This window comes from Pelecanus crispus, chromosome 30, assembly GCF_030463565.1.
Source record: "Pelecanus crispus isolate bPelCri1 chromosome 30, bPelCri1.pri, whole genome shotgun sequence".
Taxonomy (NCBI): domain Eukaryota; kingdom Metazoa; phylum Chordata; class Aves; order Pelecaniformes; family Pelecanidae; genus Pelecanus; species Pelecanus crispus.
Window position 1 is genome coordinate 652,571 of NC_134672.1, and position 14,692 is coordinate 667,262.

The 14,692-nt window shown below is 64.7% G+C and overlaps 3 protein-coding genes across 3 annotated transcripts; 1 reads left to right on the forward strand and 2 right to left on the reverse strand.

The window, feature by feature from the left end:
• Nucleotides 1–1,534: 1,534 nt before the first annotated feature.
• LOC142596312 (protein phosphatase 1 regulatory subunit 14A-like) lies at nt 1,535–3,036 on the reverse strand. Its single transcript, XM_075725392.1, has 4 exons — nt 2,824–3,036; nt 2,061–2,141; nt 1,917–1,949; nt 1,535–1,633 (listed from the first exon to the last, which is right to left on the reverse strand). The coding sequence occupies exons 1-4, from the start codon at nt 3,034–3,036 to the stop codon at nt 1,535–1,537; spliced, it is 426 nt and encodes a 141-aa protein (XP_075581507.1).
• A 3,188-nt stretch (nt 3,037–6,224) lies between these two features.
• SPINT2 (serine peptidase inhibitor, Kunitz type 2) lies at nt 6,225–9,977 on the forward strand. The gene is made up of 6 exons (XM_075725421.1): nt 6,225–6,327; nt 8,556–8,726; nt 8,961–9,017; nt 9,137–9,307; nt 9,390–9,443; nt 9,539–9,977. Exons 1-6 carry the CDS (start codon nt 6,225–6,227, stop codon nt 9,706–9,708), a joined length of 726 nt encoding a protein of 241 aa, XP_075581536.1. The 3' UTR covers nt 9,709–9,977.
• Nucleotides 9,978–11,960: 1,983 nt separating this feature from the next.
• YIF1B (Yip1 interacting factor homolog B, membrane trafficking protein) lies at nt 11,961–13,833 on the reverse strand. Its single transcript, XM_075725393.1, has 7 exons — nt 13,225–13,833; nt 13,026–13,130; nt 12,866–12,944; nt 12,707–12,764; nt 12,435–12,590; nt 12,251–12,344; nt 11,961–12,149 (listed from the first exon to the last, which is right to left on the reverse strand). The coding sequence occupies exons 1-7, from the start codon at nt 13,831–13,833 to the stop codon at nt 11,994–11,996; spliced, it is 1,257 nt and encodes a 418-aa protein (XP_075581508.1). The 3' UTR covers nt 11,961–11,993.
• Nucleotides 13,834–14,692: the final 859 nt, after the last annotated feature.

The following is a 14,692-nucleotide window of genomic DNA, read 5'->3' on the forward strand; positions in this document are numbered from 1 at the left end:
AGAGTCGAGGATGTTGGTGGAAATCCCTGCTTTTTGCACCAAAATTGGTATTTGGGGCTGGGCTTTTTTCCTTTTTCTTCCCTTTTTTGGGGCTATCTTCCAAATTCCGCTGAGGAGCTGATGGTTGAGCCTTGGCACCCTGGGATTTGGGGGTGTCAGGGGGGCTTGGGGGGTTTGGGGGTGCAGGTGTGGGATTTGGGGGTGGGGGGAAATTGGGGCGTTTCAGGGGTGTGTCTGTGGGGTTTTGGGGTGAATGGGGTTTCAGGGGTGCATGTGTGGGGTATGGGGGTGCTTTGGGGGGTTTGGGGGTGAGGGAGGATTTGGGGGTGAATCTATGGGGTTTCAGGGTGTGTCTGTAGGGTTTGAGGGTGAATGGGGTTTGGGGGTGCAGGTGTGAGCTTTGTGGGGCGCTTCAGGGGGAATTTGGGGGGCATCTGCGGCATTTAGGATGCATGTGTGGGGTTTGGGGTGCATGTGTGGGGTTTTGGGGTGTCTGAGGGGGTTGGGGGTGCTTCTGGGGGGCTTGGGAGGCATGTGTGGGGTTTGGGGGTGTCTGGGCTTTGGGGGGGGTTGTGCATCTGGGGGAGCCTTTGGGATTTACAGGGGTGCATCGGGGGGTGCCTGCATATTATGGGGTTCACAGGGGTGTGGGGGGTTGGGGTCCCCCCGCAGTGTGGTGCAGGCAGGGGGGGTTGTGGGATCCTACCCCGCTGGGCACCCCAAAACCCTCCCAAGGAGAGCGGGGTGTGGGCTGGGGGAGCCCCCAAATGTGGGGGGCTGCCGGGAGTGGGGGGTCTTGGGGGGGATTTGGGGACCCCCCATATCCCCAGGGAGGAGCCACCGGCCCGGTTGCATTCAGCTTGGGGAGCCCCGGCCAGTTTTGGGGTGCCCTGGCTGGGGGGGGCAGCACCCCAACACACCTCCCCAGGGGAGGAAGCTCAGGGTGCGTGCTCCCTCCTCCATGGGGTGCCCCCCCAAGGGCTGCCGACCCCCAAGATATTTTGGGGTACGGGTTGTGCCCCCCCAGCCCCCCTCCCAGTATCGCCCCCCCCTTTTGGCCCATTCCCGTGCAGTAAAAATGGGAGTTGGGGGGGCAGCACCCCACTTTTTGGGGGGTGTCCGGACCCTGCAGGGCTCGGCCCCCCCGCGGGAAGGGGGGGGGGGGGCCACTTCCTGGCCGGATGCTCCCAACATCTGGATTCTACAAACAGCTGGGGGGGCTGAGAAAGGGGCAGCTCATTGCGGCAGTGACCCAAAGCGGAGGGGGGGGGGGGGGGGTGTCACGCGTGTCCCCCCCTAAACCTCGTGGCTGGAGGGGGCTCGGCTCATGCTCGGCGGGCAGTGCTTGGGGGGGGGTCCCCAAATTTTTTTTGGGGTCCCCCAGCACACGCCACCCCCATGCATGCAGCACAGCCAGGTTTTATTGCGGGGCGGGGGGTGGGGGTGGGCTTAAATACTGTACAGCGGGTGCTGGGGGGGCCCTGGGTGGGTGCTGGCAGGGGGTGACCCCCCCACGGCCACGAGTGGGGGGCGGTCACGGGGAGGGGGTGGGGTCCTCCGGGCTGGGTCGCTGCAGGACTTGCTGTTTCGGTAGCCCCTTGAGTTGGGCCAGGAGCTCCCGTATGAAATCCTGCTTGGAAAGGGGGGGGGGGGGTGTCAAAGAAGGGGGGGCGCTAATTAGGGGACCCCCCCCAAAAAATTACACCCACGCCCCCCCCCCAAGCTGCTGCCGGAGATAAGCGGGGAGGAAAAGGCCCCCCCGGAGGAAGCCGGAGCCGAATACTTTTGCCTTTTAAAGCCCGGCTGGAGCAGTGGGAGCTGGGACAACGCGGGGGGGGCGGACTGGCAGCGTGTCCCCCCCCCGTGTCCCCACCCCACGCGTGGGCCCCCCCGGGGACACGCCCTTAGGTGCGTACCTCGGTGTCGGCGGTGCACGACTGCAGGATGCCCTGGATGGATGGGGAGGGGGGCAGGTGAGGGGGGGGGGTGCCACGCATGGCCCCCCCCAAAACTCGCGTGGGGTGCCCCCCACCCAAAAAAAAACCCCCACCCCACCCCACCTGCAGCTTCTGGGCTCGCTCCTCGTCCGTCTCCAGCTCCAGGAGGTCGTCGATGTTCACCTCGTCCGGCATCTCCCCCTCCTGCCGCGGGGGGGACCCCTGGGACCACCGGAGCCCCGCGTGCCCCCCCCCCCCCCCCCCCCGCGTGGGTGCGGGGGGTGTCCCCGAGCCCTCTGTGCACACCAAGTGTCCCCAAGCCCTCCCCGGGGGTCCCCGCGCACCCCCCCCCCCCGCGGTGCGTCCCCAGCCCGCCCGAGCGTCCCGCGTGCCCCCCCCGCCCCCCATACACCCGGCGTGTCCCCACCCCCCGCGTGCCCCAGGTAGCCCCCACCCCCCCGCGTGCCCCCCCCGTGTCCCCCCGCCGAGGCCAGGGATAACGGGACATCTGCCGCCGCCCATCTGCCCGCCCCACCCCCACCCCCCGGGGCCCCTCCGTGTCGCTCCCACGGGAGACCGGGGCCGGCGCGGGGAGGGGGACACCCCAGACCCCGGGGCCGGGGCCGAGCATCCCGGGGGGGATCCCCGCTCGCGACCGGCGTCGTGCGGTGCCGGTGCCGCTCCCAGCCCCGGTTCCTCGGACCCAGCCGCTGCCGGTGCCGCTGCCGGTGCCGCCCCTGGGTCCGACCCAGCCGGGCCCGGTGCCGGTGCTGAGCACCCCGGGTGCTGCCCAGCCGGGACCCGCGCCCTGCGCTCCCGGTGCCGCTCCCGGTGCCGCTCCCGGTGCCGCTCCCGGTGCCGCTCCCGGTGCCGCTGCCGTCCCTACCCGCCCCCGGTAGAGCTCCTCCAGCCGCCCGTCGATCCACTGCTCCGTGTCCAGCCGCCGCTGCAGCTCCCGCCGGTTGTACTTGACCGTGACCCTGGCCGGTCGCCGCTGGAGCCCGGGGCTGCGGGCGGGGGGCGGGGGGCGCCGGGCAGCGAGGGAGCGGCCCGGGGACCCCCCCCGCCCCTGCCGCCGCCCCACGCGGTTCGCCGCCATCGCTCGGGACGCGGGGCCGGGGGAGCCACCGGCTATAGGGGGCGGGGGGAGGGGAGCGGGGAGGGGAGGGGCAAGGCAGGGCGGGGGGAGGGGCTGTGCCGGGGGCGCGGTGTGGCGGGGAGCTCCCCTCCGCCCCCCTCCCGAGCCCTATAGCGCCCACGGCTCCCCTAACCCTACAGCCCCTATAGAGCCCTATAGCGCCCACGGCTCCCCTAACCCTACAGCCCCTATACCGCCCTATAGCGCTCCCCGGCTCCCCTACCCCTACAGCCCCTATACCGCCCTATAGCGCCCACAGCTCCCCTAACCCTACAGCCCCTATACCGCCCTATAGTGCCCCCGGCTCCCCTAACCCTACAGCCCCTATAGAGCCCTATAGCGCCCACAGCTCCCATGAACCCTACAGCCCCTATAGTGCCCTAGAGCACCCCCGGCTCCCCTAACCCTACAGCCCCTATACCGCCCTATAGCGCCCCCGGCTCCCCTAACCCTACAGCCCCTATAGAGCCCTATAGCGCCCATGGCTCCCCTAACCCTATAGCCCCTAGAGAGCCCTAGAGCGCCCACGGCTCCCCTAACCCTACAGCCCCTATACCACCCTATAGCGCCCCCGGCTCCCCTAACCCTACAGCCCCTATACCGCCCTATAGCGCTCCCGGCTCCCCTACCCCTACAGCCCCTATACCGCCCTATAGCGCCCACAGCTCCCCTAACCCTACAGCCCCTATAGCGCCCTATAGTGCCCCCGGCTCCCCTAACCCTACAGCCCCTATAGAGCCCTATAGCGCCCACAGCTCCCCTAACCCTACAGCCCCTATAGTGCCCTAGAGCACCCCCGGCTCCCCTAACCCTACAGCCCCTATACCGCCCTATAGCGCCCCCGGCTCCCCTAACCCTACAGCCCCTATAGAGCCCTATAGCGCCCATGGCTCCCCTAACCCTATAGCCCCTAGAGAGCCCTAGAGCGCCCACGGCTCCCCTAACCCTACAGCCCCTATACCGCCCTATAGCGCCCCCGGCTCCCCTAACCCTACAGCCCCTATAGCGCCCTATAGCGCCCACAGCTCCCCTAACCCTACAGCCCCTATACCGCCCTATAGCGCCCCCGGCTCCCCTAACCCTACAGCCCCTATAGAGCCCTATAGCGCCCACAGCTCCCATGAACCCTACAGCCCCTATAGCGCCCTAGAGCACCCACGGCTCCCCTAAACCTACAGCCCCTATACCGCCCTATAGCGCCCCCGGCTCCCCTAACCCTACAGCCCCTATAGAGCCCTATAGCGCCCATGGCTCCCCTAACCCTATAGCCCCTAGAGAGCACTAGAGCGCCCACGGCTCCCCTAACCCTACAGCCCCTATACCGCCCTATAGCACCCCCCGGCTCCCCTAACCCTACAGCCCCTATAGAGCCCTATAGCGCCCACAGCTCCCCTAACCCTACAGCCCCTATACCGCCCTATAGCGCCCACGGCTCCCCTAACCCTACAGCCCCTATACCGCCCTATAGCGCTCCCGGCTCCCCTAACCCTACAGCCCCTATAGAGCCCTATAGCGCCCACAGCTCCCATGAACCCTACAGCCCCTATAGCGCCCTAGAGCACCCCCGGCTCCCCTAACCCTACAGCCCCTATAGAGCCCTATAGCACCCACAGCTCCCATGAACCCTACAGCCCCTATAGCGCCCTAGAGCACCCCCGGCTCCCCTAACCCTACAGCCCCTATAGTGCCCTATAGCGCCCCCGGCTCCCCTAACCCTACAGCCCCTATAGAGCCCTATAGCGCCCATGGCTCCCCTAACCCTATAGCCCCTAGAGAGCCCTAGAGCGCCCACAGCTCCCCTAACCCTACAGCCCCTATAGCGCCCTAGAGCACCCCCGGCTCCCCTAACCCTACAGCCCCTATACCGCCCTATAGCGCCCACGGCTCCCGTAACCCTACGCCCCTATACTGCCCTATAGCGCCCACGGCTCCCGTAACCCTACAGCCCCTATACCGCCCTATAGCGCCCCCAGCTCCCGTAACCCTACAGCCCCTAGAGCGCCCTAGAGCACCCATGGCTCCCCTACCCCTACAGCCCCTATAGAGCCCTATAGCGCCCACGGCTCCCATGAACCCTACAGCCTCTATAGCGCCCTATAGCGCCCCCATCTCCCATGAACCCTACAGCCCCCTATATTGCCCGCAGCGCCTATGAATCCTGTATCCCCTATAGCGCCCTTTAGCGCCCACAGCCCCTATGAACCCTATAACCCCCTACAGCGTCCACAGCTCCCCTCACTGTATATCCCCTATAGCCCCTATAGCCCCCTATAGCTCCCCTAACCCTATAGCCTCTATAGCTCCTATAGCCCCCTATAGCTCCCTATAGCTCCCCTAACCCTATAGTCTCTATAGCCCCTATAGCCCCCTATAGCTCCCCTAACCCTATAGCCTCTATAGTCCCTATAGCTCCCCTAACCCTATATCCTCTATAGCTCCCCTAACCCTATAGCCTCTATAGCTCCTATAGCCTCTATAGCCCCCTATAGCTCCCCTAACCCTATAGCCCCTATAGCCCCCTATAGCTCCCCTAACCCTATAGCCCCTATAGCTCCTATAGCCCCTATAGCTCCCCTAACCCTATAGCCCCTATAGCTCCCCTAACACTATAGCCTCTGTAGCCTCTATAGCCCCTATAGCCCCCTGTAGCTCCCCTAACCCTATAGCCCCTATAGCCTCTATAGCCCCTATAGCTCCCTATAGCCCCTATAGCTCCCTATAGCTCCCCTAATCCTATAGCCCCTATAGCCCCTATAGCCCCTATAGCCCCTATAGCTCCCCTAACCCTATAGCCCCTATAGCCCCCTATAGCTCCCTATAGCTCCCCTAACCCTATAGTCCCTATAGCCTCTATATCGTCCTCTAGCTCTAGCTGGCGCAGCGCTTTTTCCCGCGCCGCATGCAAACGAAGGGGCGGGGCTCGGCGGCAGAGCCAGAGGGGCTGGGCGGGGGCGGAGCTGGGTCTGGGGCGGAGCTGGGTCGGGGCGGAGCTGGGTGGGGGCGGAGCTTGATGGGGCGGAGCTGGGTCGGGGGGAGCGCACCTGTGTGCCACGGGAGGGGCGGGGCTTGGCGGCTGGGCGGGGCGCACCTGTGTGACGTAGGCGGGCGGGGCGCACCTGTGTGACGCAGCGGCGGCGGCAGCGGCGGCCATGGCGGCTGGGCGGCTCCTCCCGCTGCTGCTCCTGCTGCTCCTGCTGCCCGCGGCCGCCAGCACCGGCGCCCGGCCCGGCCCCGGCGGGGCCCCCCTGCTCGGTAACGGCCGCCTCCAGGCCCCGGGGTGGGGCTTCGGGCGGGGCGGCGGCCTCGGGGGGCCTCCTGGGGGCCCTTGTGGGGGGCCCAGCCCGGGCGGTGGATCCTGAGGGGGAGCTCTGGGGGCCGCCGCCTTTGAGGGCCCTGAGGGGGTCCCGGCCTTCGGGGGGGGTCTCCGCCTTGAGGGGGGGGCTCTGAAGGCTCCTGAGGGCCAGGCTGTGGCTCGGGGGGGCCCTGAGGGGGTCCCTGGGAGGGTTTGAGAGGGGTCCCTGCCTGAGGGGGGGCTCTGAAGGCTCCTGAGGAGCAGGCTGTGGCTCTGGGGGGCCCTGGGAGGGTTTGAGAGGAGTCCCTGCCTGAGGGGGGGCTCTGAAGGCTCCTGGGGGAGGGCTGTTGGCTTTGGGGGGGGCCTGAGGGGGTCCCTGCCTGAGGGGGGGCTCTGAAGGCTCCTGGGGGAGGTCTGTGGCTTTGGGGGGGCTCTCGGAGCCCCTCTAAGAGTCGAGGCCTTTCGGGGGGAGGCGTAGGGAGAGCTTGAGTGGGGTCGTGGGCGCTGAGCCTGGGCCCTTGGGGGGCCCTGTGGGGTCAGAGCGTCAGGGGAGTGTCTTGGAACCTCTCTGGGGGGCAGGCTGTGCGGGGTCCTGGCCTTTTGGGGGGTCTTGGGGGGGGTCATGACCTTTGGGGAGTGGGGTCACGGCCTTGAGGAGTGACCCTGGGTCCCTGGGGGCGGGGACACGACTGTGGGGGTCATGGCCTTGACGGGGGGGGGGGGTGTCTCTAAATCCTCCTGGGGGGGGTCCGGGCCCTGTGGGGAAGGGCGTCTCTGCTCATGGTGGGGAGCGGCACCGCTGCTACTTCTCCAGGAAGAGCCTTTGTTCCGTTTTTTGGTCAGTTTGAAACCCAAAATAGCTCATTGTTTGTTCCCTTTGTGGGGAGGGGGCTGGGGGAGCCGCCCCCATGGCTTGGGGGAGACGGGGGGAAGGGGGGTGTTGAAAAGGAGTTTCACCCGCTGCCCCCAAAGCTGACGCACCGTCGCTTTCTCTGCTCCAAACTTCCTCCTCACTGTGGGGAAATCCGGCCCAAGGCCTCCCCGACGCCCCGGGCTCGGTTTTGGGGTGGTTTCACGGGGGTTCAAAGCACCCTCAGCTGTGGGGGAGGGCAGGTGCAGCCCTCCTGCGGTTGCAGGATCCATCCCACTCCCCCGGGATGCAGCAGCAGCTTTTTCCCTGGCAAGAATCTGGATCCCAGTTACCCCAACCAACCCCAGAAAGCGGCCTGGAGCCCTCGAGGGAGTGAGTTCGCCCATTTGCTGCCCTCACATCTCCGTAAACAGGAAACAACTTGCACTTTTAAACTCAGTTCATTACCTTGGTGGCTTAACGAGGCTGACATCTGCCCGACCCCCCCCGCCCAGGGCTGCTGGAGTCTGATCCTGCTGGGATTTTCTCTTCCTGAGCTAAAAATGTAGCTTTTTGGTTGGGTGGGGTTTTTTGGGTTTTGGTTGGTTTTGGGGGTTTTTTTAACATACTTCGTCACTTTCAGCTGGAAATCTGGTCCCAGCCAGAGAATTTTGCGGCAGCCAGAGCGTCCATGGCCACCGGCCTGGCAAATCCGTGTGCCCCCGGCTCTTCTCCCCCTGCCCCAAACCTCGGCGAGACCCCAGGAGGTGTATTAATTTGGGGGGGGGCAGCACATAGAGCCACCTCCAAACCTCCCCATGGCTCTCAGGGGCTGTACCCCAACCCTGTGATCCCGTTTGGGGTCCCCCCATCTCCCGGCCTGCCAGGAAGTCAGTTTTGTGATGGGGGATTTTGGTAAAGCCCAGATTTAGGGATTTAGGTTTGGTTTTGTCTAAAACTGGAAGTTTCTGGCTCTTCGGTTTATTATTATTATTATTCTATTTCTTATTCAGCTTACTATTGTCAGTTTATTATTCTTCTTCAGTTAATTATTTATTACCTTGTTGGATTTGCCTTCATTCCTGCCCCATAGCACCGCTTGCTGCCCAGTTCCCAGCGGTGCAGGCCGGGGGGTGCTGTCGGATGTGTTTTGGGGGACAGTTCACCTCCGGGCTCTGCCTCGTGCTGGGAATTGCTGCGGAGCCAGGCTGCTGAGCCTGTAAATCCCTTCCCAAACCACGGTGGGGGTTGTGTCTGCCCCCCTAAAATCTGGGGAAAGCAGGGTTTGGTCATGGTGGTTAATGTCTTTTTTTTTTTTTTTTTTTTTCCTGCCGGCAGAGCTCTGCTCACTGCCGGAGGCGGTGGGACAGTGCCGGGCTTCGATTCCACGGTGGTGGTTCAACATCACCAGTGGCTCGTGCCAAAGCTTCATCTTCGGCGGCTGCAACGGGAACGCCAACAACTTCCTGACAGAGCGGGAATGTCGGGAGAGCTGTGTCCTCGGCGGGGGTAAGGTCACCACAGGGAGAGGGGGGACGACACGGTGCTGATCCTGTCGCCAGGGGCATCCGGGGATCATCCCATGACACCAAATTGGGTTATTTTGGGGTTCTTTTTATTGTTTTGGTGTCAACACATGAAAATAACCCACCAAACTGGGCTATTTTATTGTATTGGTGCCAAACCCCCCCCAATAACCCACCAAACTGGGTCTGTTTTTCTTTTTGTAATCATTTTCCCCAGCTTCAAAGAAACCCGAGCATCGCGCCAAGCAGACTGACGCCAACTCCACCTATGACGGTAAACCTCACCGTGCTGCTCGGCGCTGCCGAATCCCTTTCCCCCCACCTTCCTCAGGCAGGACCAGGAGAATTTGGGGGGGGTCCTTGCCCACCGTAACCCCCCTAAATCCCCCCCAGAGCACTGCGCCGTTCCCCGGGTGACCGGCCCCTGCCGTGCCTCGTTCCTGCGCTGGTACTACAGCCCGGCAAACCGAACCTGCCGGCAATTCACCTACGGCGGCTGCCGGGGAAATAAAAACAACTATCTCAACGAAGAGGAATGCTTGAGCCGCTGCAGCCCCAAGCCAGGTGAGGGACAGGGGACCGTCCCTGAGGGGCCTTGGGGACATCCCTGTGCCCCCCCATCTCACTCCAGTTTCCCTCCCCACAGAAGATGCTGGTGGCACTGGTACCGATTTCCACAGCAATTTCCTCTCTACCAAAGGTAAGCGCCGGTGGGGTTCTGCTCCCCACCTCCCTTGGCGACGTGGGTGACACCCTAACGTCACCTCTCAGTTTTTGGGGTGTCCCTCCCAACAGCGCTGGCACTGGGGGTGCTCCTGGCCATCCTGGCAATCATTTTGTTGGGTTACGTGACGGACGTCACCCTCAAGATGTGCCACAGAAAACCGGAGCTGCCGGGAGCAGGAACGGGATGGAGCCCCGGGGACGACAAGGAGTATCTGATGAGCAACGCCTACACCCTCTGAGGGGGGGCACCCCATCTTTGTGGACTCCCCCCAAAATGACTTCTCTGGTGCATTTGGGGCACCTCACTTGCTCTTTCTCATTATTTTTCGCGGGGCGTTCTGTTTTTTTAAATTGTTTTGTAGAAAAATGGGGTTGTGGCGGATCACGGGAAATCCCCTGGGGGGGGGGGGAGGTGCGTGTGTGTTTCTCCCCACTTCCCTGGCTCTCCCCACCCAGCTTTGGCAGCCAGCTGGCCGCAAGGGGACCGGGCCCCTCGCCCAGTGATTTTGGGGGGGAGGTCCAGCACTTTCAGGGGACCCCATCCCCTTGCTTTTGGGGGTGGTGGGGGCTGTGGGGTGTTTATGATTGTTGTGTCAAATCAACCAGACTTAGAGTTTAATTATTACTTTTTTGGGGTGGGGGTTTTATACATTAGAGGGACTTTTTTTTTTTTTTTTTCCTGAATAAAGGGAGATGTGAACCACCCTCTGGGGGGGCTCAGGATTCTTGGGGTGGGTAGGGGGCACCCCAAAAGTGCCTGGGGGGCAGGGAGGCTGAGGGGTGGGAGCTCTATGGTGGGGCTGCTTCCCCCAAGCCTGGATGAGGCCCTTTTAGTGGGGGGTCCAGGCCCCTGTAGGTACTGGGGGGGTCACTGGCACCCCCTCCTGTGAGTGTCATCCCCCCAGCACCCCAAATCTGCCAGCTCAGCGAGGACAAACTCTGCAGCCCCACCCTGGGACCAGCTGGGCCGGATCCGGGACACACCCTGGGGGGGGACGGGGGACGATGACTCCCCCCCCCCCCCCAACCTGCTGGGGAAAATTGGGGGGTGGGGATAAGGGATAGAACTCTCCCTGGTTTGGGGGGGAGGGTGAACCTTGCCCCCCTCAGGCAAACACACCCCAAATATGGGGACCCCACCCCACTGGGAGGCACCGCCCGGGGCAAGGGCCGCCCCACCCCACACACCCATAAAAGCTGAGGGGGGCCGGGGCAGTGCTGCAGCCGCTGGCAGCTCCCCCTGCCATGGACAAGCAGCAGCACAAGGAGCCGGGCAAGAAGCACAAGGTGAGGGGCTGCGTGGACCCCCCGGGACTCTCCCAACCTGGAACCCCCTGGTGCTGGGCCACTGCCCCCCACAGCCCCAGGACCCCACATTCCAGCACCCCGTAGCTCCAGGACCCCCCAAACTCTGGCACCCCACAGCCCAAGGGACCCCTATTGTCCTGGAACCCCAAACTTCCAGTACCCCCCAGACTCCCTCCTGCTCTAGGGCCCCCCTGGGGACCCCCACAGTCCCACACCCACCCCTCCCCATGAACTGGGGACCCCCACACCCCAAGCACCCTACAGCCCCAGGACCCCCCAGGGTCTCCAAGAGACCCTCTGGCTGGGTAGGGGGGTACCCCAGCACCCCCCCAACTCCCCCTCTCCCCCGCCCAGGACGGCCACTCCTCTGACTCCTCCAGTTCCAGCTGCAGCTCTGACAATGAGGGGAAGGTAAGGACAGACACCCCCCCACACTGTGTCCCCTGCACCCCAAAACTCCCCAGGCTGTCCCCTGCACCCCACGGGGGGGGACACGGCCCTGTGTCGTGTCCCCCCCCCCCCGACCCCATTAACCCCCCCCACAGCACCCTGGCCATGAGCACAAGAAGAAGGACAAACTGCACAAGAAACCCAAGGAGAAGAAGAAGGAGAAGAAGAGTCACTGAGGGGGGGACAGGAGGTGACAAGGGGGGGACAGGGGGGTGATGGGGGTGACAAGGCCCCCCGCAATGGGGTGTTACCTGCCCCCCCCTCCCTGCTAATAAAGAGCTCAAAGGCATCACCAGTGCTGGAGCAAAGTCCATAGGTGTCACACCCTGGTGTCACTGGGTGGCTGGGGACACAAGGGACAAAGTCCCAGGGGTGCCTGCCTGCACCCCAAAACTGGGGGGGGGGGGAAATGACACAGCAGCTCCCCAAGGCAGGGGGGGGTGAGGCTGGAAGGAGGAGACCCCAAAACCTGGTGGTTTTAGCAGGGGAGGGGGGGGCCAGACCCCACAACAAGGGTTCCCACGCCCCAAGGAATGCTGCACCCCTAAAAGCAACACACATGATGTTGAGGGAGGGCTCCCTAATATCCAAACCCCTCAAAGTGGGGTGCAGCCCCCCAAAAGTGGGGTACCCCACTCCAAAAAAAAAAGGGGGGGGGGGTATGGACACCACACATGCACACCGTGCTTGCCCAGGCAGTGTTTATTGAAGCAGCTGAGGGCAAAGGGGGGGGCTGGGGGGGGAGAAGTGGGGTTCGGGGCCCCCCTCACCTGAGGAGGTGGTAGGTGAGCCAGTACATGAAGAAGGGCTGGGCGGCAGCGATGGCCATGGTCAAGTACATCCGCAGCTGGTTCTTGGCCCCTCGCACCAGCACCCCCTCGGCCGCCGCCTCCGACAGCAGCTTCAGCCGCAGCGTCCTGATCTGGGGGGGGGGCACACACAGCAAAAAAAAAAAAAAAGGGGGTGTGTGAAGCCCCCCCCCCCCCCGAAAGCCCCCCCTTTTTCCCTGCACCCCCTCTTTACCATAAAGACAAAGATGCTGAGGCAGCACCAGCTCAGCACCACGTAGTAACCGGTCCGGCCGAAGAGGAGCCCGGAGATGAGGCCGATGATCATCCTGCCATTGCCCGGGAAGGTGGGGGTTATTGGGGTGCACTCCCCCAAAAAAGACCCTTTCCCCCCTCCCCCCTCCCCCCAGATTTCTCACCCCACGTATTTGTAGCCGGTGAAGGCGAGGAGGTCGATGGTGGTGAGGTCAGTGTTGACAGTGACAAGGTAGAGGCTGAAGAGGATGGCCAGCACCTCCACGATCAGCCAGGCCAGCGCCGAGCTCGCCTGCAAGCCCAGGCTGTCGGGGGAGAATCTGGGGGGGCACCTCAAATTTGGGGGGGGCACAGCTTTGCCTGCACCCCCTTTTTCAGGGTGGGACACCTGCCCTCCTGTGGGGACAGGGGGTGGCCTCGAGGACAGCAGCCTCACCTGTTTTGGGTGCCCAGCGCCAAGCCGGCGACAAGGATGTAGGTAATGAAGGCCATCACTGGGGGGGGACACACACATTACTAGGGGGGTCCCCACGGGCCGCGGGGAGTCCCTGGGGGATGCCAGCGTCCCCGGCGGGGCGGGGGCACGGACACGTACCTGGGATGTAGAGATCGGGGGCATTGACATCAAAGCGGGGGGCGACCGGGGCGTCCTGCTGGTACTGCACCTGCCAGTCCTGGGAGGGGTCGGACACCATTAGGGCCCCCCCCGGGGCTCCGGTAATACCCCCCCTGCCCCGGTACCGGCCCCCCCTCACCTGATGCATGAAGGGGAAGACGAGGAGCCCCAGTTTCCTTCCCACGTAGACGGTGTCCACAGCGAAGTAATACTTCAGCGTCCTCACCGGGATGAGCCGGTCGAGCTAGGGGACGGGTGGGGGGCGTTTAAAAAGCCGTGAGAGGTCCCGGTAACCGGCCACGCACCCCCCCAGTCGCACCCCGCCCGGTGCCACTCACGCTGCAGCCCACGATGTCGCGGCCCTGGCTGGCCAAGCTGCTGCCGTAGGCCACGGCCAGGCTGGATACCGGGTCGCCCAGGAAGGAAGCGGGAGGTGGGTACGAGGAGGAGGAGGACGCAGGCGGCGGCGCCCCGTAGCCCCGGCCGGAGTGGGCCCCGCCGCCTCCCGCCGCGCTGGTATCATCGAAGAGAGGGTGGGGATCCGCCATACGCGGCGCCGCCGCCGGTACCCGGCGTTTGGGGGCTGCAGGGAGAGGAGGGGTGAGGGTGAGGGTGGGGCCGGGGCCGGGGCCGGGGCCGGGGCCGGGGCCGGGGCCGGCCGGCCGCCCCCCCCCCCCCGCGCTCACGGTGCCGCGTCGCCCCGTCCAGCTCCATCCCGCTGCCGCGTCTCCTTCTTCCGCTTCCGCCAACCGACGCGTCACGTGCCCCGCCGCGGCGCCGCGCTGATTGGCCGGCCGCCGGAAGTAGTTGGCGCACGACGCCGTCGCCCCGCCTAGCCACCGCCCGAGCGCGGGCAGGTGACCGGAAGCGAGGTGCGGGAGGGGGAGGAGCCGGGACGCCGTACCCGGCCTCAAGATGGCGGCGCCTGCCCGGCCTGGTGTCGCCATGGCGACGGAGCAGGCCTGGACGGGGCCTGGTGGCCCCCACGCTGTCCCCAGGGCCTGGTGTCATGGCGACGGGGATGGCCACAGTGTCCACAGGGCCACGGTGTCCCCAAGGCCACAGTGCCATGGCCATGGGGCCAGCCCTGAGGCTGTGGTGTCCCCAAGGCTGTCCCCAGGGCCCCACAGCATGATGGCCAAGGGCATAGCTGTGCTGCCCCTGGACCATGATGTCCCCAGAGCCATCCCCAAGGCCATGGTGTCATGGCCACAGGGCTGACCATGGTGTTGTAGAACCATAGAACACTTTGGGTGGGAAGGGCCCTTTAGAGGTGCCCCAGCCCCTGCAGTGCCAGGGACAGCTTTAACCAGAGCAGGGGGCTCCGAGCCCCGTCCAACCGGACCTGGGATGTTTCCAGGGATGGGGCCTCCACCGCCTCCCTGGGCAACCTGTGCCAGTGCCTCACCACCCTCGCTGTACAAACCCTCTTCCTTACAGCCAGTCTAAATCGATTCTTCTTCAGTTGAAATCCATTGCTGCTTGTCCTGTCCCAACAGGCCTTGCTAAAAAGCTTGTCCCCACCCTTCCTGCAGCCCCTCTCAGCGCTGCCAGGCCGCACTCAGGCCTCCCCGCAGCCCCCTCCTCTCCAGGCTGAGCACCCCCAGCTCCCCCAGCCTGGCCCCGCAGCAGAGCAGCTCCAGCCCTCGCATCAGTTGGTGGCCTCCTCTGGCCCCGCTCCAACATCATGGCCACAGGGCTGACCATGGTGCCTGTGGGGTCCTCAGGGCTGTGGGGTCCCCAGGGCCATCCCCAGGGCTGCTGTGTCATGGCCAAGGGGCTGGGGCTGGTGTCCCCAGGGCCATG